This window comes from Enhydra lutris, unplaced genomic scaffold (genome assembly GCF_002288905.1).
Source record: "Enhydra lutris kenyoni isolate GAN:26980312 unplaced genomic scaffold, ASM228890v2 scaffoldscaffold36, whole genome shotgun sequence".
Classification (NCBI taxonomy): domain Eukaryota; kingdom Metazoa; phylum Chordata; class Mammalia; order Carnivora; family Mustelidae; genus Enhydra; species Enhydra lutris.
Genome location: NW_019154120.1, coordinates 2553703 through 2578723, shown reverse-complemented (window position 1 = coordinate 2578723; position 25021 = coordinate 2553703). Strand labels below are relative to the sequence as shown.

Below are 25021 nucleotides of genomic sequence, written 5' to 3'. Positions count from 1 at the left end.
CTTTCATTTGGGAAAAATTTTAGACTGCGATAAGCAACTGTCTTAAAATCTAGTGAAGGTTTTTATGATTACTGATTCTACTTGAAGTGACTCTTTAGAGCAGTGGAGTTGGTCAGAAAAGAGGGAAAAACCCACCCCCGGGAGCGGAGTCCCTCACAGTCACGTTCGTGGAGACTGTACCCAGTACACGTAACGTGCAGCGCGTTTTACTCGGGGTGTGTTCTGTTCTGCATGGACGACTTGTCGTCCTTATAATCCTTGGAGAAACTCTGTAAGGAGCTTTGCTGTGTCCATTTTGCATTTACCGACTTAGGTGTGGGACAGACCAGAAGTTCTTGGGTTGCCTGTAGATTATGGTGCTTGTTGATGTTTGAATGGCATTTATTGTGGAAAGATTGTATTTCAGTGGCTTCTTGACTTTTCTCTCCAAATAGCCACATCGATGTGACCAGTGCCCCCAAACATTTAATGTTGAATTCAACCTGACACTTCACAAATGCACCCACAATGGGGAAGAGCCTACCTGTCCTGTGTGTAACAAGAAATTCTCCAGAGTGGCTAGTCTCAAAGCGCATATTATGCTCCATGAAAAGGAAGAGGTAATTATTTTGGCCTATACTTTGTTCATGGATTTTTAAATGCATCTCATCCTTAGGGGGATTGTAGGTATCAACTAGTTTAAAAAGCCTTTTGTACGGATTTCAAGGAGTTCGTAATCATTCAGTGTGCCTTGCCTGACTCTCTACGCCACTGACAGAACCGTTTCTTTTCTGGCCTGTCACTACCTTAGGGCAGACACCTCAGGGTGTCCTGTATCTGGAGGACCCAGACAGGCCCACGTAGGATTCCGCAGTGGTCCAGAGAAAACGTTCTGTCTCTGGAGACGGAAGCATGTCCTTGCTTGGCTTCTGGATCCACTGACATGTGGGAATTTGGGAAAAGAGGATATATTCATGATGACCCAGAGCCGTTTACACAGCAAAGTGAGCCCTTCTGAAAGGCCCACAGCTGTCGTTATGAGATGACAGGGCTACGTGGCTGGTGTGTGAGCGGGGGCTTCCTGTTGCTAGGGTGGGTGGGCCTGACTTGGAGTACAAATGGCTGTTGCTTTCTAAATATTAAGCCCCCATGTCCCTGATTATTATTGTGTGAGATTAGGAAAATGCAAACAGTAAAAAGAAAGTAAGTTACCTTTATTTCTGCTGTCCCGGGATGGGTTGTAGAAAACTGTTTGGCGTTCTTTCCTCCTGAAACAGAAAAACAAATCCAGTATTTAAATTGCATATATAAAAATTAAGTTCATACTTTCTATATACGCTCATCTCTTCTTTTTATACATCTTTACTTTTTAATATAAACTATTTTTATCTTTGTAAAAGTTATTGTATAAATGTGTGTTTATTTTGGAACAAAATTAGAAACTAAAGATTAACAAGAGCAATATTATTAGAAGAACCAAGAATCACAAAATCTGGAGAGAATGCATGTGCAGTCTTTCAGACTTTTTTTTTTTTTTTTTGCTATATATGCTTTCCATAACTATTTAAGAATAGCTTTCTTTTTTTTTTTTTTTTTTAAGATTTTATTTATTTATTTGACAGAGAGAAACACACAGAGAGAGGGAACACAAGCAGGGGGAAGGGGGAGTGGGAGAGGGGGAAGCAGGACTCCCTCTAAGCAGGGAGCCCGATGCGGGGCTGCATCCCAGGACCCCAGGATCACGACTTGAGCTGAAGGCAGATACTGAACGACTGAGCCACCCAGGCGTCCCTGAAGAATAGTTTTTTAATTCAAAAATGTTTATGCTGCTGCTTTTAACCTGCCCTTTTTCCCTAATATATTTACAGACGTGTCTCCCCCATTTTCACCGGCTGTAGGATGAAGGCTTCCCCATGTCAGTATTTTAAGCTACTTTCTTAGTCTCTTGTGTCCGGATATAGCACAATGATATGCAATCATTTCTTCTGTTATTTAACATTTATTTATACTTTCTAAATACTCTACATAGTGCATCTTCTTATGTATCTTTAATTATTTCATTAGGATAGATTCCTGTAGTTGGATTTACTGGAGTAATACTACTTTTTCACCTTCTTTGTAGAATGCCACATGACGTTCTAGAGCCTGAGCTGCTCTGCACCTCCCCCGCCGAGTGCAGCTATGCCTCGTCTCACTCATCGCTTTTTTGGTTTTTTTGAAAAGCAGAGAGCGCCTACATTAAATGGTGTATTAAAGTCCTCTGGACTGAGTTCTGCGTGTGCGTAGTGGGAGCCGTGAGTAGCCGAGGGAGCCAAGCGTGATTTCCTGTTCTTCTGGAAGTAGCTTCTGTGTCTTTCCCCAGGCATCCTGGGCGCACGCAGATCTCCTCTGCAGCCCTGTTAACACGGGCCATCCATTCTGTGCCTTTTGTCTTGTGCGGACTGTGCCTCCGCTCTTGGGACACTGCCGTGCACGGGGGGGGCAGGGGTGTCTCATTCTTTTCATCAGCACATGGCATTCCATGTGGACACACATACCGTGACCAGCAGGTTGCCCTGGCAGACTCGTAGGTGGTTTTTAGCCTCGTGTCTGTACAAACAGGCTACAGCGAGCGGTCTGTCCATCTTCAGAATCTGGTTCTTGCGCTTGCTTAGACGTACTTCCCAAATCTGAAATGATTTCCTAAAACCCCACCACATCTCACAGCGCAGGTGCACATGGGGCACAGCACACACATGCATTGTACAATCCGGGGGTTCACACCAATCCTTCCACCTCCAGTCTCCCCTTCCAGGACTCCCATAAGCCTCCCTCCCGTCCTCCACCACGGGGACCCGGACTCCAGTACTGGCACACTCGTTCACGCCTGGCTCAGCCCCTGTCAGTCAACCCACTGAACGTCGTGTGGGATCCAAAGGACGTCCGGGGCTCGTGGGTTCAGTCTGTGTCATGTTTGAGGCCCGTCCCTTCCCAAGTGCACTAACTGCCCTTGACGTAGGTCCAGTTGGTGTGACCACAAAGACAGTCCAAGGCAGAGTAGGAGTTGAGGGCGGTGGGGGGGGGTCAGTTTCAATATCTGGAGAGTAACTTACTCTTATAAGTCAAAGTGGCAGGAACAAGGAGCATCAGAAGAACCGCGGCCTCCTGTACCCTCTGCCCGCTCCTCCCAGGGCTCCCGGGCACCACCACCACCTCGTGTTTCCGCGTTGTCTTTGCTCTGTCTCTCTGTCATGATAAGCAAATGTTCGTGTGCTTCCTGTTTTCCTTTTCTGGTTTATTATTAATATGAACATTAGAATTTTGCCTTTTTTAAAAATCAGTTGGTATTTTCACTTTGAATTAAATTCTTAGATTGTTACAGGGGAAGATGCGTGTGTTTACAATACTGAATCTTCATGGTCCAAACACCTCCGTAGCTGTCCCCCCTTTCCCACGTGATAGGTAGACGGCAAACACCCGACTGGATGAAGGGCACAGGGAGGTTAATCAGATCGAACCCCAGACTTAGAAGCACCCGTGGCGACGCTCTCAGGTCCCCTTCCTCCTCGGGAGCTTGTATCACTTTACTGTCGGTCAGTAAACCTTGCTTTGCTGCCACCAAAAACCCCCAAAAAGCAAAAAAAATCTTGGTACTGTTTTGTTCATGTGGATTCAGTATGTTATTTAAGTCCTGAACGGTTCTAGGATTTTTATTAATGCCATTGCAGGGGCCTTTCTGTTGGGTGTTTGTCATTTGTCTACAGGAGAGGAGTGTTTTTATGTAAGATTTGTCACCTGCCGTCCTGCCGGATTCTCTTTGCGCTTTCAGCTGTGTGGCCCTGTCTACAAGTAGTAATAAGAATTTTTGTTTTCACTAGCATGTGGGGGGGATTCTAAAATAAAACAGCTGCTGATCATTATAAGTCATCGCCGTATGTAGTGATGGCGTATCCCCCTTCTTGTTTTGAGAAATTTCGCTCTTGAAAAGTCTGTGCAGTGAATACTCGGGAACAGTGAATCCTTTACCTGGATTAGTTACAAACTTCGCCAGACACCACCCCTGCCGTCCCTGCCGCGCACCCTCCCAGGCTCCGTGACCTTCACACGCTCCTGATCACAGAGCCCTTGCAGACCCCAGAAAGGACCTTGCTGCAGTGGGTGGTGCTCAGAGGCCCGAGGGGCTCCCGCTGGGCGGTGGCAGGTCCGCGCTGGGTCTGGAGCTTTCCTGCTCCCGCCCAGCCTGAGGGTGGTTTTGTTCCTGTTCAGAGCTCTGAGCCCCGCAGCCCAGCAGGTCCTTGTCTGACTCACTTAGCAGCCCCGTGAGAAGCTGCCCTACGCGGATCGGGCCCGCACAGCCTTTACGCCCGGGACGCCCCAGTGCACGCGGATGGTCGCTGTGCCCTGCCTTCCCCACAGTGACCCCCAAACCCACCTTCGCAGAGGTTCTCAGGCTCACATCTCCCCTGAGGGGGCCGGCGCCCCGGCTCCGCTGTGCGTCTGTCCTGCTGCGGCCTCTGCTGTCGCTGGGCAGTGGAGACGCTGGGTGAAGGCAGCGGGCGCCGGTGCTGGGAGCGGCCGCCTGCGGGGATGGGAGCAGAACCTGATCGGAGTGGGGGACACGGGCCGCCAGCTAGCGTGTGTGCAGCCCGTGTGATGGCGTGAGGAAGGCGTCAGGACAGTGGGGATGTGGGGTCTGCGCTGGGAACATGAGGTGAACCCGGGGTGCGGGTATGGGGCTGCTCTCAAAGGGCCTCCCGGGGGGTGTGGTGGCTGTCCCCTCGCGGCACCCTGCTACTCACTGCACTGCTGCTTTGGAGCTGGCTTCTAAATCCGCCGTGACTGTCCACGTGGCGGGGCAGGGGAAGAGCAGGGATTCATCATTTCCAGCAGTTCTTAGTTTCTTGGACGTTCGTTTTAGAATCTTCCCTCCATTGTATTTTCTCTTCCACATGCTTCGTCCGTCTTCTTTCCCATGTTGTTCCTCCAGCCGGAGCTCACTGTCCTTCCCTCTGATGACGGTCCTTTGCTGGTGTCCAGTTTCTGTGGTTTGAAGCTGTGCAATGACGTCATCTAGTCTCACCTGGCCCTCAGTGTCATCGCTGACACCCCCGCTGTCTTTCCCTTTCACTGTCACGGGTGCGAGGACATCAGCGTTCCATCCTGACTCTTTTTTTCCCTAAAAAGATCTTTGAGGAGCAGTATTTCCGGAGATGTAGACTTCACATTTCTATCACTATTGCTGTCCTGTCTTCTCTTTTTTCTCTTTGAGTCTGAAAGACTCGCATCTCTCAGACCCTGAGTGATCATGGGAGAGCAAGTGGCAAACAGAGGGCTTCAGCGGGGCTGGGGTCCGCAGCAGGTGGTGGGAGGAGTGTGGATGCTCTGTCTTGGCCACGGCATCTGCTGCCTGGAGAAGCTTCTGGAGGCTGGGGAGAGATACTCAGTCCCCTGATATCATCACCCCACGCCGGGCAGGAGTTCCTGACGGGTTTTCCAGGGGCAGAAGCAAAAAGGCTTTGCTGTTTCAGGTGTGAAAATACATGGGCCTGGTGTGAGAAATAGAGTACTCTTTTCTGACAGGGTCGTGTTAGGGCCCAGGTTCAGAGGTTGCCTCTGTCTCCTGTGTGGCCTTGTATAGTTCTTTGCTGGTAGGGCTGTTGTGCCCTCCAAGGCTGCCCGGGACCCCACCTGCCCTCCTCTCTGTCTGAATCACCCCTCCTGTGGCTCAATGAAAAGGAGGAGGGAGAGGCCACGCTTCTCCTGCGAGGCCTGGTCCGCACGCGGGAGCGCACAGTCCTCACATGGGGTGGTGGGCGGTAGTGTTTTGAGTCAGAGAGCTGTGTGCTCTGTGAGGAAATGTGTTCCCGGGTAAGAAAAAAGTAGATATCGGAATACGATTATCAGTCTTTCCCACGTATGTTAAAACAACACAGCTTTGGCTACATTTCTCTGTTGGCATGTATTTATTTCTCGGCGACTTGGTCTGAATATGGTATGAGTAATACAGGAAGAAGTCCTGACCTCCGGTCACATGCAGAACTGACCTGTGAGAGTCCAGCTGACACGGAGCCCCCCGCCCCGCCCCACTTCGCCACCAGTGAGAACATAACCCACTGACAGAGGGCTGGGGGGCGGGAAGAAGGCCGGCCCAGGAGTGGTACGGCCATCAGTTAATTGGGGTTTTTCATTCCCTCCCGCACACCCGTTGCTGGAGAAGCCTGTAGCCTTCTGCCGGCAGGCACAGACGTAAAAGTGCTTCCAGGATAGCTGCTTCCCCTTAGCCAAAACTGGCCAGAGAGTGGTTTGCGACAGAAAATCTTTTTGACGATGCCTGCCTCCAGCCACGTACCAGCTGGAAAGCTGCTCAGCAGGGCTGCGAGGGACCCTCCATCCCCTCCTGCCCCCGTCCTCAGAAACGGGTAGCCCTCTGATCCCATGCCCGCGGGGGTTAGTGCCGAGCTCATCTTGCATCCGTCTCTGGACAGAAGGAGGTGGGACCCAGGCTCCCCCGCCTGATTGTGTCAGCAGAGCAAGGCGGGAAGCCGACCTCTCACGCTGTGCCCGGAAGCAGGCAGCGCTCGGACCCTGCCAGCCCCGGCGGGGAGCTGAGCCTCACGGCACCTGACGGCAGGGAGAGTTAACCACAGGGCGCAGGACGGACGGGTCCGCCCCGAGCTTTCCGCGCCGGGGCCGCGGGATCTGCAGTGAGCCTCCCCATGACGAGGTCCCCGGCCGCATCTGGGCGGAGGGACTGCCATCTGGTCTGGAGGCTCCCAACGTAGCACTCCAAGTGCTCAGGGTCTGGCTGAAGATACTCAGTAGACCGAGAACCACGGTAGTTCCAACGGCATCGAGAAAAGATGGCAGATTCCCACACTGAAGGGAGCCCGATGTTGGAATTAGTTGGCAAAGATTTTAAAGCAGTCATCATAAAATTGCTTTGTGAATTGTTTTGAAACAAACAAAAGAATGAAACTGAAGCGAGAAGAACCAAATGGAAATTACAGTGAAAAAGTGTACTGAACTTAACTCAGTTGAGGGCTTGGCCGTGGAATGGGGAACCCAGAGGCTCCTGAGGTAGCCCAGGGCCTGGAGGGGACGTTCGCTGCTAAGTGTGGACGGTGTACCTGAGGGTCTCAGAGATGGGGCCGCCGGAAAGGTCACGCGGTGGCCCCCGGTGGGGAGCCAGAAGGACAGGTGTTATGGGGGTCAGGCTCGCAGCCGTTAGTATTATTGTATTTTAAACTCTGACCTGTAGAAATGAGACCTTCAGCAAGATGGGGGCTGACCAGAGTGCCGTGCATTCCCTTGATGAGCTCTGCTTGTCACTCATCCGTGATGGAAATTATCCCACGGGTCTGTTCTGGGGGAGAAAGCAGTTACCACGTGTAGCCTCGAGGAGAGACGTCCGCTCTGAGTATGCAGAACACAGGACAGGGCCATGTCCCTTAGCTGTCGGTGGGGAAGCAAGGTGTGGGGCTCCTTGCTTGGATCCCTCAAGTGTGGCCAGCTGCTGGAGCGGATGGGAATCACGTCCTGGCTCCTGGGGCTCTCTGGGTGTGAAGCAGAGACAGAGACACTCTCCACTCTCCAGCACGAGCTGGTTTCCTTGTGTCCCCGGGGGCCTTGCCCTTGCTTTTGCCAAGTGAGTAAGCTGTGCTCTGGGAAGGGACGAGTGTGGATAGCTCCTACAATACTCTAATCTGATCATATGGTAAAAAAGTAAGTAAAAAGGATGCACCAGGGCCAGAGCAGTAAGATAGTAAGGGGAGACAGGACAGGTCGAGGAACCAAGTTTTATTTTACAATTATAAGAAGGGACACCCGGGGCAGTCCTGAGCAAGGACGAATATTTTGCCATACAGATTTAGGAGTTCTTTTTTTTTTTAAAGAGAGGCAGCAAATTTTGTTAGGTATTTTTTTCTTTTTGACAGTTTCCTAAAAAGAATTTTCTTTGTTATCAACAAGATGCTGACAATTTAGTAGCTCATTATTTCCTTAAATTATTCTATAATAATACTAGCAAAGTTATTTGCGTTGAAATCATTGGGTTGCTCAGAATATTCCCTTTAGCTCGTCTTTTTTTCCAAGGATGCCTCTCATTATTGGTGAATTACTCATTTTAATGGGGTTTACTAACGTCTACAGGGCTGTAATGTGCAGGGATTGGAAGAAAGTCTGATGGAAGAAAAGCTCAATAATTTCAAATATGTGAATAATATTTTGGATATATTTTCCAAATAGAATATATTAACATAGAATTTATTTTATCTGTTTTGTTGTTGTTATTTGGAAATGACAGTGTCTGCTCACTGACTGGTTACACTCATTTTTCCTCCGTGTTTGGACAGTCTGTTGGGGATGGTTTAAAAGCCCGTACGGCAGAATCTGAGTCAGCCCCTGCAGCACCGTCCTCCGCAGCGGCTCCTCCCGCGGGGCCCCCGTCCAGGCCCTCTCTCCGTTGAGTGTCTTCCATGCACTGCTCTGTGGGACTTTCTGGTGCCCTGTGGGGGCAGGTGCTGTGACTTTACCATGGTGAGCACTCGGAGGCACAGCTCGTCCTGAACCGGCCCAACTCCAGGACACACGGACAGCTGTTACCTAACGGACAGAGGAGTCGTTGAAAATCTATAGTAGCCATATTAAAAGAGTTTAAAAAAAAAAAGAAATGAATTTTATTTTAATATATTTATTTTGAAACTGTATCTAAAATATTATTCACATATTAAAATTGAGCTGTTTTACGTTCTTTGCTTTTCGCAATAAGTCCTTGTGGTCCCGCGTGTGTTCTGTGCTTTTTCCTTGGTGCGTTCAGACCACACCGGTGTCCAGCGTGGGGCAGACTGTGTCCGGGTGGGGACCCGGGCCTCCCTGGGAGGCGCCCGTGAAACAGGTGGTGACCGTGATAGTGTTTCCGTTCAGAGGTTTATCGGCGGGAGTTTTATGTCAGGGTAGTCTGCAGACTCTCGTCCTACTCTGAGCTCTGTCCCGACCCTTCTGTGGCGACATCCTTCTGCTTCTCGCACGTTCGGTCCACACAGGTGTGCACCACGCCCGTGCGTGCCCACAGCGGCCCCCGCTCGCCGCCGCTTGCTTCCCTGGGCCGCGCTCTGTTCCGGTCAGGACGGTTTTCCCAGAAGCGTATTTGGACACGGTGACGTGTTCTTGGAGAGTGAGAACAGCGCGTGTTCCAGAGGAGAGCGTGATCGGGGTATCGGCCGCTTGCGCACCCGTTCTTTGAGGACGCTGCCGTTTCGAGGTGTTCCCTCTGCTCAGGGCTGGGCTTGTCTTTTGCAGAGTCTCATCTGCTCCGAGTGCGGGGATGAGTTCGCCCTACAGAGCCAGCTGGCCACGCACATGGAGGAGCACCGGCAGGAGCTGGCCGGCGGCCGGCCGCACGCCTGCAAGGCCTGCGGGAAGGACTTCGAGACGCCCTCCCAGCTGAAGGAGCACGCGAAGACGCACTACAAGATCAGGTGCGAGCCTCTGCTGGGGCTTGGGAAGACAAGTCTGTGCCCTGTGTTAACAGCAGGTGCGCTTGCCTGGGGTGGCTTCGGTACACTGTCTGCTCCAGAAAGAGCAGCGCAGGGGTGCCTGGGTGGCTCACTGGGTTGAGCCTCTGCCTTCAGCTCAGGTCATGATCTCAGGGTCCTGGGATCGAGTCCCGCATGGGGCTCTCTGCTCAGCAGGGAGCCTGCTTCCTCCTCTCTCTGCCTGCCTCTCTGCCTACTTGTGATGTCTCTCTCTCTGTCAAATAAATAAACAAATAATCTTTTAAAAAAAAAGATAGGATAGAGTTGCCATATGCCACACATTTAAAAAAAAAAAAGGCAATAGCAGCTCAGTGGTGGCCGGTCCGGCGTGGTGTCGGGACAGCTGTTCGGACGCGCAGGCCTGGGGCGCGGAGAAAGCTCAGGCTTCTAAAGCATCAGGCTACCGGAGCAGAACTCTCTAGCAGTAGCACAGTGTTGAAGGCTGTAGGACGAGGTGTTGGCTGAACGTTTCCCCAGGTAAGTCATGAGCTGTGAGAAGCAGGTCCACAGGGCCGGGGCAGCCCGTTTAACAAACTGGTGTGTCTCACTCCCTGTTCAGAAGCTCTGCGTTCCCGATGCTGCGCTTAGTGTGTCCGCGAACGTGTGTGAGGAAAATGGGGTCTCTGCAGGCAGCGCTGTCAGACCAGGAGACTTTGTGTCCCCCCTTTGTGGGTGAGAAGCTCTAGGTACAGGACTGAGTCACTTTCCCACGGTTTTATAGCTCGGAGGTTTCAAGCTTCAGGATTTAGACCCTAATTGTCTTGTTTTCGAGCTCATGATTTGAACAAGCGTGACCATATTTAAATACACATATGCACTTACTTCTAGTAGAACTTAACGTGTCTTCCTGAGTTTCATATTTGGTATATTCCTGATTATATATTTTTATCAAAACTTCTTAATTTTTTTATTTAACTTAAGAAAATTCAAAATTTTCTTAATGAAACAGAAGGCGAAGTGCCTTCTGGCCCGGGTGCGCCCGTGAGTGGACGGCCGTGTCCGCTGTCGCCCGTGGACGAGCCTGCGCGCCATGCGCCCCTGAACGGCAGCCGCAAGCACGGCGGCGGCTTCCACGCCAGCTAATGACGCGCACAGCCCCGGGAAGACTCTGTAGGATTCGTTTACCCTGCTAGGCGCTTGTTAGCGGCATGGACTGTGCCCCCCGTGGGGCCAGCCTGCCTCCCCCTGCCCCACTTTGCCTGCCCTCGGCTAGCAGGGCCCAGACCATGCTGCGAGTGCTCCCGCACACTGGGTTCCTACCTGGGTGGAGTTTGAACACAGCAGGTTGGGTGTGTGTCTGAGGTTTTTGGAGAGATGATGAATGGCGTCTAGGCGGTCAGCATGCAGCTGGCCCCGCTGGCTTCCGGCCCCTCTGAGCTGGAGGGATGGGCCAGACACACAGCCTCGTCCTCACATCGTGCTGGCTTCTCAGAGAGAGAAGTCCGTGGAAAGGTTTCAGGGAGTGCTCGTGCGGAGAGGGACGCAGAACCGGACTGCCCCGGCGCAGTGCCAGGAGGGCGGGCAGGCTGGTGAGCGGGCTGTGCTAGGCAGGCCGTGCTGAGGGGGGTGTCCGAAGGGAGGAGGGCCCTGCGGGAGGAAGGGGACTGCAGCAGAGGCAGAGCCATTGGCACAGCCCCTCTGCAGTGAGTTTTCCCTGCATTTGAAAGCAGAAAGGAGGCTGGCGCTGGGGAGCCCGCTGCGGAGGGGAGCTTGCTGGCACCGGGTGTGAAGAAGGCAGGGTGCTGGGGCTGAGGGCCTCAGGAGGCCATCCTGGGAATGGGGGCTGATCCCAAGGGTAGTGGGAAGCCTGTCCCAGGTTCCCCTGTGGCGTGGCTGCTGGGGGGTGGTGGTGGGGCAGGGAGGCTGGTGAACCGTCACAGCAGGCAGTGGTGGTCGGACAGTTGGAGAGTGGGTGAGGCCTGAGCATCTCCGGCGGTGTTTTGAGTGGAATCAGTAGCTTTTGAAGATGAACTTGAAGCCAGGGGTGAGATAGAGAATCTGGGCGACTCCTGAGGTTTAAGCTTGCCCAACTGGGAGCTGCTGTTTTCCGCTCTGGGAGAGCAGCAGGTTGGGGAGGAACAGAGCCCTGTTTGGTTCCCAGGAGCTCACAGCCCCCAGGGAGCTGAGTGCAGAGCCGTCAGGCAGAGTGGGGGGAATGCGTAGGGCTGGTGTCAGGGTTGCCGGAGGGAGGACTTTGAGATCGTCGGCCTGCGGGGGGTGGTGAGATCAGGGAGGCCGGAGGAGGACACGAGACACGGCAGGTGGGGACGCGTGCACACCCATCTTACATCTGAGGACCGCAGGTAGAGCTGTGTCCAGAAGGGACAGTCTCACCTCTCCCCTGCAAGGAAACAAAGTTTCTCTCCCCTTAGTTGGGGAAACATGAATTTTATGGTACAGAACACACAGAACGACTGCACGTCTGAGTTTCTGTGTCTGCGGAGACGCGCATTCCTGTGGGGCGGATGTCTCATAGCCCGTGTTCTCACCGCCAGTCAGCCACACGTGCTGACTGCATTTTAATTTTGAGCTTGTGACACAGAGGAGACGACTTCATGAACGTTTTCCTCCCGTGTCATACCAGGGTATCGAGTACAAGGTCTTATAATCGGAACATCGACAGGAGTGGATTCACATATTCATGCCCACACTGTGGAAAGACGTTTCAAAAGCCCAGTCAGTTAACTCGGCATATTAGGATACACACAGGTATGAAATACGTTCACTTTGGGGCCATTTACAGTACGGCTTAGAGGAGAGAACATGTGCCTCCGACCAGCTAGACCCGGGAGGTCGGGCTGCCGCTTCTGTCCTTTGCTTGGTGGCCTTGGAGTGGGCGGTTGCATGTGGGAGTCCACACCATGGGCGAGCTCTGTCCGCACAGGTGGGTTTGGGGTCTTGGGTTTGGGGTCTTGGGTTTGGGGGCGATGTATCTCCCCTTTAATCTGTCAGGTGTTCACACATGTGGAATTATATTTTGATCGTGTTTCTCCCTCTCCAGGTGAAAGGCCGTTTAAATGTAGTGAATGTGGGAAGGCTTTTAACCAGAAGGGGGCCCTGCAGACGCACATGGTCAAGCATACAGGTGAAAAACCCCACGCCTGTGCCTTCTGTCCTGCTGCCTTTTCTCAAAAAGGGAATCTCCAGTCCCACGTGCAGAGAGTCCACTCTGAGGTAAACGTCGCTCTCGGGCCTGTGGTGCTCCCGGGTGCGGTAGACAGCTCCGGGGCGCGTGCAGGAGCCCGAGGTTCTGAAATGCAGATTACGGTTTGTGCAGCGCAGACTTTGTGTCACACAAGAAGCAGACACGTATCTCTCTCTAGACACCTTTTCGGCTTACCCGGGGGAGAGCTATAGAATGTTATCTGCTCGTGGTCTTACGGATGCTATTACGGCTTTGACAAAGGTTTAGAAATGATCACGTTGCCCTTGTCAGTTACCAGCCATCGGTCCGGTAACGCCTCATCCCTTTAGCAGACGTGGAACACGGACATGTCAGGTCTGAGAAATTGAGACCGGAAATAAATTGAGGGGAAAAAAGTATGTTTCCTCTTCCTGTTACTATCGCTAAACTCACCGATGGCCTCATAGACGTCTTTCATCAGCCAGAGCGCTGCTCTGCGCACTTCCCTCAGCACCAGCTCCCGCGGTGACACGCGTCTGCTGCCCTCGTTGTCTGCGGAGTGTACTGATCTGTAGAACGTCTGCACGTATTTCTCTTAGGCAGGTTAACTTTTGTTCTTTCCTGATTTGGTGTTTTATTTATAGTCTAGTTGTAGGGTATACGTTAACGTGGAAGCGACACAAACACTTTTATCATGGATCGTTTCATTTTATGTCACTGTTTTGCAGAATGAAGACTCATATTCTTAAAAGTGAATGTGTGTCTTTTATTTTTCCCTTGATGCCCTCAGCATCACTGAGATAAGAGAAGCCCTGCGCCCTTCACGCGGTTTGTAAACATACTCAGCTTCCGCACGCAGCGGGTTACGCTTCGTTTTATGCTCTAAGAGCCAGACCCATGGGGAGGCAGTGAGAATGTGGAGCGTGGCTTCCTTTCGAGCTCAGGAGAGTAGATGTGGCCTCTCCCCGTTACTCTGGGGGAGCTGCCTCTGTGCGCAGATGATGGCGTCGGGATGGCCGTTTACTTGGGCGGCACCCAGAGAGACCTCCCTGGGCCCCCCGAGCTGCCCTGTGAGGTACCCGCCCGTGCTCCTGAGGCCAGGACACCTCTCCAAGAGGGTGGGCGCTCCCGGCCTGCGAGCCCCTGGGACCTGTGGTGGGGCAGGTGGCCATGTTCCAGCAATGACCTCTAAGGACTGGTTTGTAAATGTTGTCCAGTCCTGTGATGAACCTAAAGCCTTAAATTTGGTTCTTGACAAGGTGCTGGAAAAGGAACAGAACATCCATGTTTGGAGAAGTCCAGTCCGTTGTCCAGCCGGCCGGCTTTGTTAGAAGGACAGCCAGTGCTGGCTGGAATCACGGCAGAGTCATTCAGATATTTTCTGGATGCCTGGAGGCGCCGCTTCATTTCCGTCCTCTCTAGGGTCCCGTGTTGGCTTCACCGTAGTTGTACAACGTGGTTGCCGGTGCGGAGCACCGGAACCGTGATGAGCACTCACATGGCGTGTGGCCCGGCGCGGCTCGTAGCGTAGAGACTTAGATGGCTGCTCACACTGGGTCGCGCCGGGCGCACTGCTGAGAAACTGGGAACCTGACTCGGGCATCTTATTGTCACCAAATTACAACAACTGGAAGCTGTGTCTTCTTACTTCCGAACCTGTTCTAATTTATAGAAGACTGAAATTTCCATTGATTTCACACTGGCAAGGCAGGTGAGGACTTGGGTCATGATGTTGGAGGCGTCCGGTTTGAAAGAAGAAGTAATGTTACATGGTTACGTTGTTCCTGCTGCTTATCATGGACGGTAACTGAGGATTGGCTCTAATTTAAGTATTTTTATCTAAAGGTTAATTGTAAAACATGGTTTTTTCTCTTTTGTCCTTTAAGGTCAAGAATGGCCCCACGTATAACTGTACCGAGTGCAGTTGTGTGTTTAAAAGCCTCGGGAGCTTGAACACCCACATCAGCAAGATGCACGTGGGCGGGGCGCAGAACCCCGCGGGCCCCGCGGAGACGGCTCACGTGCTAACGGTGCGTCTGGCCAGCGCCGCGCGGGGCCCCTGCCGCCGGATCGGTTATCTTGGTCGTGACCTTTCAGGGGGAATATTCCTTAGAATATCTAGCACCACAGATGTGCTGTGAGCATCTTCTTTAGGGTGAAAGGAGGAAGTAAGGGATTTACTTGTTTTTTTAATGAGCTAAGGAGAATTGATCTTTTTAAACTTCAGAATCGTATCAGCTGGTCCTGATGCATGGACTGTCATCGAGCCAGGGAAAATCACCCAAAATGCAATGATGAATTTAGGAGACTGTGCTACCTGCGGTGCTGTTGATGATTCCTGTTGGATCATCGTTATCCCTGTGGGATGACTTAAGAATCAGTTATCCTTTCAAAATAACATTTCTTAAAAAAATAATATTTTCCCACGTCTCAGGGGACAGTAGGAATGTTTTCCTGAGGCTGTGCCCTTTTGGGAAACTACTCTGTGTAAAATTGTGTGACACACACCGCCACGCTTGCATTCAGGCTCTGGTGGGAGTCTCGAGTGTGGCCTTGTCTGTTCGCTCTCAGCCCCTCGCAGCTGGTGGGGAGCCCCACGTCCCGGCGCGGAGAGCGGACGCTGCATTAGCCTGCGCCCGAGAGCCGGCTGGCAGGTGGGTGGCTGGTGTCGTCGGCACCTACCTCCCACTGGCGCGGAAACTCGTGTTTAGTCTCAAGCACCACGTTCTCGTTTACGACTGTGTTCTCCTCTCTCACGACAGTGGCAGCTTCACGTGGCTCCTCACCCTACTCCGGAGCAGGAGTCCCCGTGCCATAGACCCGCCCCGGGGGGTGGGCCCTGTGTCCACCTGCGTGCGTCACACAGTGCTGGCTCTGATTTGCACCGTCTTTCCGAGTGGCGCTTCAGACCCGGAGCGCCTGGGCGGTCAGAGCGCTTCTCTCCTTGGCTGTGGCTTTCCCGAGCACTTATGCTACCGGGGCCCCTGTTTTCCAAGTTTCCTGAATTATGTTGGCCACAGTGGTTTCTCTCTTATTTGGGGACCCTTTTGTTTCTGTGTTTTACTGGACAGGAGGGAAGGTGAGGCCTGTGAGCTCGCACCCCCACATTGGGCTGGTCGTCTTTCCTGACACTCAGGAAGCCTTTGAGACGTGCAGTGGGACAGTTCATTCAATACGTTCCTTTAGGAACCCATGTTGTGCTTTGTGTAAAAATCAGTGAGGCGTTTTATTTAAAATCTGTGTTTGGGATATTGTTAGATTTTAATGGTTGTAAGGAAGATGAGCCTATTCCTTTCTTTCTGTTTTTGTTCTTTTAAATTGAAGTACAAATGAATGCACTTCTTACATTTTCAATGACCATGTCGCTGCGTTTCAGGCCACGCTGTTTCAGACGTTACCTCTCCAGCAGACAGAAGTCCACGTGACGTCTGCGTCGAGCCAGCAGAACTCCCAGGCTGTGACGGACGTCATCCAGCAGCTGCTGGAGCTCTCAGAGCCGGGGCCAGCGGAGTCCAGCCAGCCCCCGCAGCCCGGCCAGCAGCTCAGCATAACCGTGGGCATCAACCAGGACATCCTGCAGGTGAGGCTCTCGGTCCGTGCCCGAGCCTGGGTATCGTTCCTGGAAGACGAATAGGCAGGGCTTGTCCAAGGAAAGGAATCGTCCTTAAATACACGTCCCAGTTGAAAATGTTCTTTTCGAACAAAATATGTTCATGGACAGTGCAGAATTCTGAACAGTTAATCTATAAATTTAAAAAACAGTTTAAAACTTAATTTTTTCTCCAGCTGATTTAGTTGAAAAGAACAGGCTTTTCAGAACTTCCTTGTATCTCCTGTCAGTATTGGAGCGAGTCGGTCTGCCTCTCATAGCAGCATGCGAACGGGCCGCATCCACGTGGGAGAGGAGGAGAAGGAGACAGGGCAGAGCACACTTTTCTGAGTTTGCTCTCCTGGCCCAGCTTTAGCCTCAGCTCTTTCTTTGATTTGCAAACAGAGCCGGCCAGCCTTCTCCTCCCTGTTTAGTGATCAGTTGTAAAAACTAACCTGTCGCCTCCCTGTGCCTTTGGGGTAACAAGTTGGTGTAAGGAGTCTTGGGGTGCGTGACAGCCGAGGTCTTAAGGGTGGTTGAAGCCACTGTAATTTAACACAGTTTGGTTTAGAGATAACCAAAGAGGTCTAAGGTCAGATTTCTAAATGTCAAGTTAATTAATTCCAATCCCTTTTAGTTACCGTACTGCATTTTGGGTGGAAGTGAGCTGTCAGCTTCCAGAGGGGACATTTCGGCTTCAGAGAGTCGAAAAGTCTAGCTTGTAAATGGCGGTTGGCAGGGCCGAGTTGTGCAGCTAGTAGGGCACAGTTAGAACCCTGGGCAGAGCCTTGTTGCGTCTTTGTCATTGATTTTGGCAGGCTGCACTGGGCCTCCCACCTGCTAACCTGTTAGTTTTGTTCTGTCTTAGCAAGCCTTAGAAAACAGTGGGCTGTCTTCAATTCCAGCTGCCGCGCACGCTCACGACACCAGCCGCGCCAGGACGCCCTCCGCGCAGGTGCCAAGTCTGGACGCTCCTCACCCTTCGAGTGAGCAGACCCACCCCACAGACGCAGAGCAGGAAAAAGAGCAAGAAAGCCCAGAGAAGTTGGATAAAAAAGAAAAAAAAATCATAAAGAAGAAATCGCCGTTTCTACCTGGTAATGTGAATGTGCTTTAAGGGTCAGACATTTGGGGCGGGGGTGCTTATTTTTCCTTTCGAAGGCGATACGCTTGTTGACTGCTCTGACAGTATCGACTTATTTGTTTGATATTTGAAAACCTCAGCAGTTGCAAACTTTGGGCTGCCTGTTCCCTGTGAGCGGCGTCTCTTCCTGCCAGTCCCCAGGCTTACTCCTGGGTCGTCGTGGCTGCTCCTTCCCGCAGCCGCGTTCTGGCCACTTTTGTCCCCTGCTTTGCCACCGCACTGCCATCTCCTGACTTGTAAGCATGGCTCCGGGGCCGGACCTTCGGCCGTTTCCCCTCAGCACTCCCCTCTGGCTCCGTGGTGTCTGTGAGCTCTTGGTAACCTGGCCCGGGGGCATGGCCAGGCCTGCCCTGGACTGACGGCACAGTGTGGCCCGGCTCCCGCGCTGTCCGGGCAGGCACGCGCCTCCAGGGCCATCCTTCCCACAGGCTTTCTGTGCCGGGGGTGTCTTCTTCCTCCCCTTTCTCCCGCTGTCTCGGAGAGCTCTGGTGGACACTGAGGGCAGCACTTAGAGGACACTCGGGCTTGCCCTTTCTCCTCTCAGCACTCGCAGCACTCGCAGTGTTTCCGCCCCGCAGGCCCCCGCCTGGACCGCTGTCTGCCTGGATATAGTCTCTTCGTCTCTGGCTCCCCTGTGGGCTAACGCGTGTGGCTCTCACACGGGGCCGGGCCTCACTACATCTTCCCTGAATGCGATCGGTTTCTGTCTTTTGGGCAACAGTGTCCTCTGGAAGTGTTTTCTCGGCGATTCTGACCGTTCTGCTTCCCCCAGGTCTTGGGGAGCGAGTGCCGTCTTGCTGCGAGGCATGGAATGACCGACGCTGTCATCGCCGCAGACACTCCTGAGCACGTCTCCTTGCAGTGCTGACGTGGCTGTGAGACCCTTGTCTCCACCACAGACCATGGCAGTTCTGCTCCCCTTGTCCCCTCGATCTGCCCCTCGTCCCAGGGGAAGCACGGGGGGATGGGATTGAAGCAGTTTATCCTCTGGTTGTTCCTGGTGTCCGGAGAGGAAGGAAGGGGAAGGGCACCCCTCCCACATGTGTCTGTTCACTCTCTGAAGCCTTCTGGCCGAGAGCTTATCTCGTGATGGTTTTGAATACCTGCTTCACGTGCGCCCAGTAAGTGCGTGGGAATTTCCAGCCTGGGGAGTGCGTGGCTGCGGCCCTAGTCACTGGGCTCCAACCCTCGAAGGCGCTCCGACCAGGCTGTGGGCGGCTCAGGCTTCTCCCAGTGGGAGGCGGGACCTGACTTCTGCGGAATCCCGAGCAGCAGGGGCCCCGGATGGAGGATGGCGTGCTCCATCCTGAGTGTTAGGTGTGGGGTTCAGAGTGGGGTTACCATCCACGTACGCGGGGTTTGCCTGGGGCGCGCTCTGCCTGCAGAGTGTGCGGAGGTCACGGCCCTTCGTTTTGGAGCCGACTGAGTCCGTGAAACACACCACGCGCTACTGAGCTCGTTTATGCAGCTCTGCCGGATTCCAGACCCACTGGACGAGTGGACGAGTTCAGAGCCAGCATTTTCTCTCTGTGATCCCTCACGAGAGGGTTCCTGGGGCCGCGCTTCTATAGAAAGAGATTTCTGATGATGAAAACTTCTCAGGGAGCTGGACACATTTGTGTAGGGACTGTTTCTGGAACTCGCGGTGCAAGGGGGGCTGAGGGCTGTCAGATACCCCGAGGAGACCATGAGCACAGCCTCTTTGGAGCGGCTTCTGATTCCCCTTGATTGTGTGTCCCCGCTTGTGCGCCCCGTGCCGCTGGCGCCGTCACTACTCGGCTGACGTAGTTCAGTGAAAGGGAGGGTTTTTAGTAGACTTTGGTTTCTTATTTCAAGAGGTATTTTCCGTATGCATTCAAAATTTAACAAATGCTTTTATATTTTCCATATAACTTAGGACATATAGATCTTTAAAACTAAACAAAGTTCGAAATTTATCGTGTGAAATATTGGCTCTTTGAAGTCACAGAGAAAGGTGTTTCGGAAAGCTGGTGACTTCCTCCTTTAAGGATGACAATGGTATAGCTGTTCTGTGTGGAAATCTTTCTTCAGACCACAGAGATTTTGCCTTCTTAGACCAGACTGTGATGGGGAACATGTAGCCTGAATGTGGCTCCCGTTCTGCTGTGGCCCGCTGCGGCACGTGGCCCTTCCGGTCAGTGGCCTTGGAAGCGGTGCTCACTGCCCCTCGAGTGTTGGCTCCAGGTCTCTGTACCTGCCCTGCTCCTGCTTTCTTACTCTGCTGCGGGTGACCTTGACATTTCTGGGGCTCTGGTCAGTCATGACCTTAATCACTGCCAAAGAATTAGGTATAAAGTCATTCTTGGTAAGAACCTTAGCAAACATTGTACTTTTTCTAAAACTAACATGCATGAACACTCTGGGATTTTAGGTCTACTTTGAATAATTCAAGAGACTGATACTTTCTTTTCAGTCCTGCTTTCTTCCTCTTTGGAGGATGTGTGTTATGAATAAAGAGTTCCTGTATTCATAGTTCAGCTAAATTACTTGTTACTTTGTATTATGCTTTTGTATAATACAGTATAGAAAACTTTAAGAGGACTCATTCATGTGAGCGTAGTTGGATTAAGTTTGAAAATTCCATGGTTTGTCTCATTTGTGTATAATTCTTTGATAGTAAAATATTCAGAGCTTATGAGATTTTCTTTAGGTTTTGTTTTGAATTATTTGTCATTTATAGTTATATATACATATTATTTTTACTTAAGACCTTTAATTTTTTTTTAATGGTAATGTGTCTTGAAGCTGAGTCCCCATTCGTACTAAATATAATGCAGTGCGGGTATGAAGTGCTAGGAAGACGGCCAGCTCGGAGGTGCTGGTGGTCCGCACGTGGGCAAGGCGCAGCAGAGACAGCAGTGAGCGGCCACAGAGGCCTATTATTAGTGGAAGATGTGCCCTGAGTTTCGAGGTAGGAGACATCCGCGGGCCACAGTGAGACAGTAAGAGCTCTGCTGAGTTGGAAGGGGGAGAGCCCAGTACTCCTGGAAATGGGAGGGAAGCACAGGAGTTTTCAGTGAGAGATGCGCGTGGTGGAGAGCGTTCCGCTCCAAGGGCCATTGTGACGGTTTCATTTTGTGTGTTTTTCTGTATTAACAATTGTTTTACACACTCCTAGTTTTAAATACAGTTGATATATCACTAACATTTTCTGCAAATGGAATGATAAGGGAGACGCCTGCTTCCTCCTCCCTCTCTCTGTCTACCTCTCTGCCTACTTGTGATCTGTCAAATAAATAAATAAAAAAATCTTAAAAAATGGAACGATAAGGGTGTGTTTGGTTGTAGTCACACATATACAGAACTCCACTGCGCAGGGCCTGAGAGCACAACCGAGGTGCTCCTGTCACCCGTCTGAGCCTTTAGGAGGGTCCTGGAGGGTCATGTACTGTCTCCACAGAGATCCTGTCTTTTCTTGACTGATGTGTTGAACTTCTGTATACGGTCTGGACCTTCTTTGTTAATTTATGTATTTCAAATACCTTTTCCAGAAGTAGCTTCTCTTTTCACTCTTGTTAAGATGTCTTTTGATGAATAGATGAATAGAGATTTTTACTTCAATGCAGTTGTCTTGATGGTATAAGTGTTTTGTGTGAAAATCTTTCTAAAGGTCAGGAGGATTTTATCTTCTTAGACTAGAGCACGATCTTTGTAACAGCCTTTTCTTGATGATTCAGAATCATAATTTTATGATTGTGCTGTGCCCTGGTTGCCTTCTGTTCTCTTCCTTCAGTCTTTTCTTTATAGTTCGTGTGTTCTGTGTTTCGTGTAAGAAGTTTTTCCTTTACCCACATTGAATTCTCCCCTATTTGTTTTTTTTAAGTAAGTGACGGAACTTGAACTCACAATCCTGAGATGAAGACCTGAGCTGAGTTGCTTAAGTGACTGAGCCCCCTAGGCGCCCCTGAATTCTCCCATATGTTCTAACAGAAGTATTAGAACTTTGGCTTTACATTCAGTTCATTAGTTTATTTGGACTTTATTTTTATGCATAAGAGGTGGGATTGGAATCTTATTTATCCCTAGGTGGTAACTAGTCGTCTGGCAGCACGTTGTGGAAAGTCTGTGTCTCTGATACGTAATACCGGGTTTGTGGAGATCTGGTTTTTGTCTGTGTGTGGCTAAGCCCTGGGTTTGTAACTGTGCCCACGTGTCTGTCCGTGCGGGCACCACGCGCTGTCTCTGTCATTTCAAGTAGCTCTTGAAATCAGCAAGGGTGGGTCTTTATTTTTCATTCTCTTTCAGATTATCTTGGTCTTGGTTAGACGAAGTTGGTTTCTGTAAAATACAGCGTTTTTATGTCTATGAACATATTTCTCTTCCTGCTGGTGTCTCTTGTTACGTAAAGCTCTTGCAAGTCTTCTCAGACTTATTCTTTTATCTTTTTGTCTCTGTAAACTCCTTGTATGTTGTAGGTTTTGTTTGCTGTAGGTATATAGGAAGATAATTGGCTTCATAGACTGATCATGAATCTAGCAACCAATGAATTTCTGTTGTTCATTGTAGCCGTTTGGAGATTACGTTGGCTTTTCCACGTAGATACTAGATTGTTTATGAATAATGACATTTTTCCTCTTCTTGGAACATTGGTGTGGACCTCTGCCTGTGCTGTGGAGAGTGGTCCGCTGCCGTCCCGACTCTGGGGACGGTTCTAAAGTTTCATGGTGGAAACGCGTGACTCTTGGCTTTTCACAGAAGCTCTCGGATTTGGGAGGCTGCCTTCCCTTGCTGGTTTGCTTAGGCTTTTTGTTTTCTTCCTCATGTTGAATATTATCAAATGCCTTTTCTTTCTCTTTTGCTATGATCATATGTTTTTCTCTTTTAACCTCTGAGGGGGTAAATCACAGTGATTGATGGATTAATGGCGAGCACGCTGTGTCTTCAGTCCGGGCCTCCATGTTGCTCTGGCTTTTCTCTCTTCCCCTTCCCTCTCCCTCTCTTTTTCCCTTTTTTTTTTCTTTAAGACACATTTTTAAATTTGCTTGGCCAATATTCTTTTTTTCAATTTGACTTAATAAAATACACTTTTTTATTGAAAAATGAATAATTTCAGTACTTACTTTTAAATCAGTTAAATTATAAAACCGTTCTCTTTTCTAAAATTGCACAGGTGTTAAAATGTGAAATACTATCTAGAAAACGTTACTTTTGGCTACTGTACTCTCCTCACACTTGTACAGCATTGTTCTGTGTAACGATTTGAGTTGGCCTGTAAGCGATTGCTCTTGCTGTCACTTGCTGTACTTAGGGAGAAACACACCTGTTTTACAGAAAAGTCATCATGCATATCCTGCAGGAAGCTCAAAGCAGTGTTGAAAAGCTGGGTGTGAATGGCACAGAAAAATTCCTTGTTTATCAGTCATTAACTGGGCTCCCTGGCGGGCACGGGGAGAGCAGCTGGGATGGCTTTGCTCTCTGGAGGGACACCTTTGAGTCATTTTTAAGAACTTCAGCGTCAGGCTTCTGGAGTGCTTCCAAAACTTCTGAGTAATTTCTGCAGCTCCCTGGGAGGGTAGGTGTTCTTGTTGAAGACCCAACACATTGGGCTCCCTTCCAGGCTGGCTGCAGCCATGGGTGGGGCCCGCCCGGCGTGCGTCTGTCCGGTCAGAGGCACGTTCTGCAGGTGCTGGGAGCCACGTGGAACAAAATCAGTGGGCCCTACTGGTCCATCTTCGCCTCACAGGAGCTGTACCAGCTTCCAGAGGGTGAGAGAGCGTGTTCTCTGCGCGGTGGGGTCTGGATATCGGACCGTTTCTTGGTAATGTGGACCTTGTTTGCTCCGACGGGCGCATCCCACCACTGCGGGAAGGCAGAGTGACCCCTCCCTGAAGCCTCAGAGGGGCTGCTGCTTCCCAGAGCCGTGCTCCAGAATCGCATGAAGCAGAGGCGTGACCGAACGTGGTATAAACAAGGAGTCCTGTGTCTTACTTTGCCCGTAATCTGTGCATGGATGAAAGGCATGAACTTCTGGAAGTCTTCTGCATCGGTCTTGGAGCGAGTGCTCGGAGGTGTTTGCGGCCAAGAGAGCGTCTTCCTCTGGGCAAGGGATTACGGGACGCAGGAAGGTGGGAGCCCCCCTTCTGAGTGTCCCTTCGGAAGGGACAGCGAGAACCGACACGAGTGTCCACGAGCAGGCCGGGTAACCTTCGCAACCGGCGCGTTGTTCTCATTCTGCTGTGGGAAGCTCTGTGGGCCCCACCGGCATGTCCAGAGCCTGCCTTCCGCCTGCTGGAAATGCGCGCCCTTCTTCCTCTCGGCCAGCTCGGGTCTCCTGAGGCATCTGAAGCTTCTCCACGAGCCGCAGTCGGGCGATGATGCCCCGAAGGCCTGGTTGCTTTCTGCTGCGGGAGCCCCTGCAGCAGCGGCATTCCGGCTCCGTCCCAAGCACGGGAGCGGTCGCAGCGGCTTCTGGGGACTGGTCCCCGTTCTCCGGTGCTCAGCACTCTGATGAATCCCGTCTTCCACTCACAATATCCTCAGGGAGAAGGTTCCTTTGTTTGTCGGGAGGTTCGACGAGTCTAGGAAGCAGGTAGGCGGTTCTGCTTGTACTTTTGCACCAGAAGCCCCAGACGCCGGTGACCCAGCACGGCCGTCGGCACGTGAGGGTGTGCCGGCTCCACAGCGGAAGCCTCCGTGTCTAGCCACGGTTTCGAAGAGCTCGGTCTCTGCCGAGCGCACTAACCGCCCCAACCCAACGCCCGTCCTGAGCGCAGAGCGCGGGCTGGGGAAGCGCCGTGGGAGGGGGCGCGGCGACGCTGGGAGAGCTCTGGCCGCCGCAGGAGCCCCGGAAGAGGGGTTTACGCTGCCTGACTTCTGCCCAGCCGCAGACCGCGCGGCGCTGGGGAGGCCGGCCATGCCCGGCACGGGCGCCGGCTGTCACCTGCAGACGTGGCTTCATCTCCACCCTTGTTCCCAGGCTCCGAGTTCTGCGTTGCATCTGGCGCCGCAGCCTGTGTGTCACCGTCTGCCACCCCGAGCGCCGTGGGCAGCTTCCGGATGTGAGGGGACCCTAGGAAACCTGGTTGGGTTGGAGGAGACGCCGTCGCCATCATGAGTCGGAGCCTTGGCCCGGTACCAGCCCCGTCTCCCTGCGCCTCATGGAGTCCAGCCTGGCCCGGCCGCTGTCCCCTCCCGGTTCCGGCCGAGAGTCTAGCCGGGGGGTCAGTGGCAGCCCCTGATCGGTGCTGAGAGGCCAGGTGACTGGGAGCAACTGTCCACGAGGCTCATTTTGTCCACAGTCTCCTTGTTCGTGAGCCGTGCCAAGGGTGTGGCCACATGGCTCTTCCTGGGCCAGTCTGCTGGCCAGTGGCCCACGAAGTCCGTCGCTGGCCGCGCGAGGGACCTTCGCCCACCCACTCGAGGGCGCTGACATGTCACTGCTGAGCACGCCCTGACGCGTTTGTAAGACATGGTGGCTCGACGCCACCAGTGTGCAGGGTTCCACGGCGAGCTGGTTCGAGCATCCCGTAGCCTACCCTGCATGTGCTGCGTTGGGACCCAGCCGCTGAGGACTCGGCCACGTCGTGGAGTACTCGGTGACAGGAGTGAGGGAGACGTGGCTGCTTTACTGCATTCGCAGGCGGGCTCTGGAGCTCCGGCATCTGCACCCAACCCACAGGATGCGCGCGTCCCCCCAGTGGCTGCTGCTGAAC

General features: G+C 52.0%; 1 protein-coding gene across 4 annotated transcripts in view; it reads left to right on the top strand.

The window, feature by feature from the left end:
* The window catches only part of LOC111154310 (zinc finger protein 236), a 103895-nt gene that overhangs the window by 13875 nt on the left and 64999 nt on the right, over positions 1–25021 (top strand). For all 4 annotated transcript variants that reach the window (XM_022513825.1, XM_022513824.1, XM_022513823.1 and 1 more), the window contains 7 exons: positions 435–599; positions 9256–9434; positions 12076–12200; positions 12493–12665; positions 14502–14645; positions 15992–16195; positions 17073–17301. In XM_022513825.1, the coding sequence (XP_022369533.1) occupies positions 435–599; positions 9256–9434; positions 12076–12200; positions 12493–12665; positions 14502–14645; positions 15992–16195; positions 17073–17301 (1219 nt within the window). The remainder of the gene's footprint in view (positions 1–434; positions 600–9255; positions 9435–12075; positions 12201–12492; positions 12666–14501; positions 14646–15991; positions 16196–17072; positions 17302–25021) is intronic.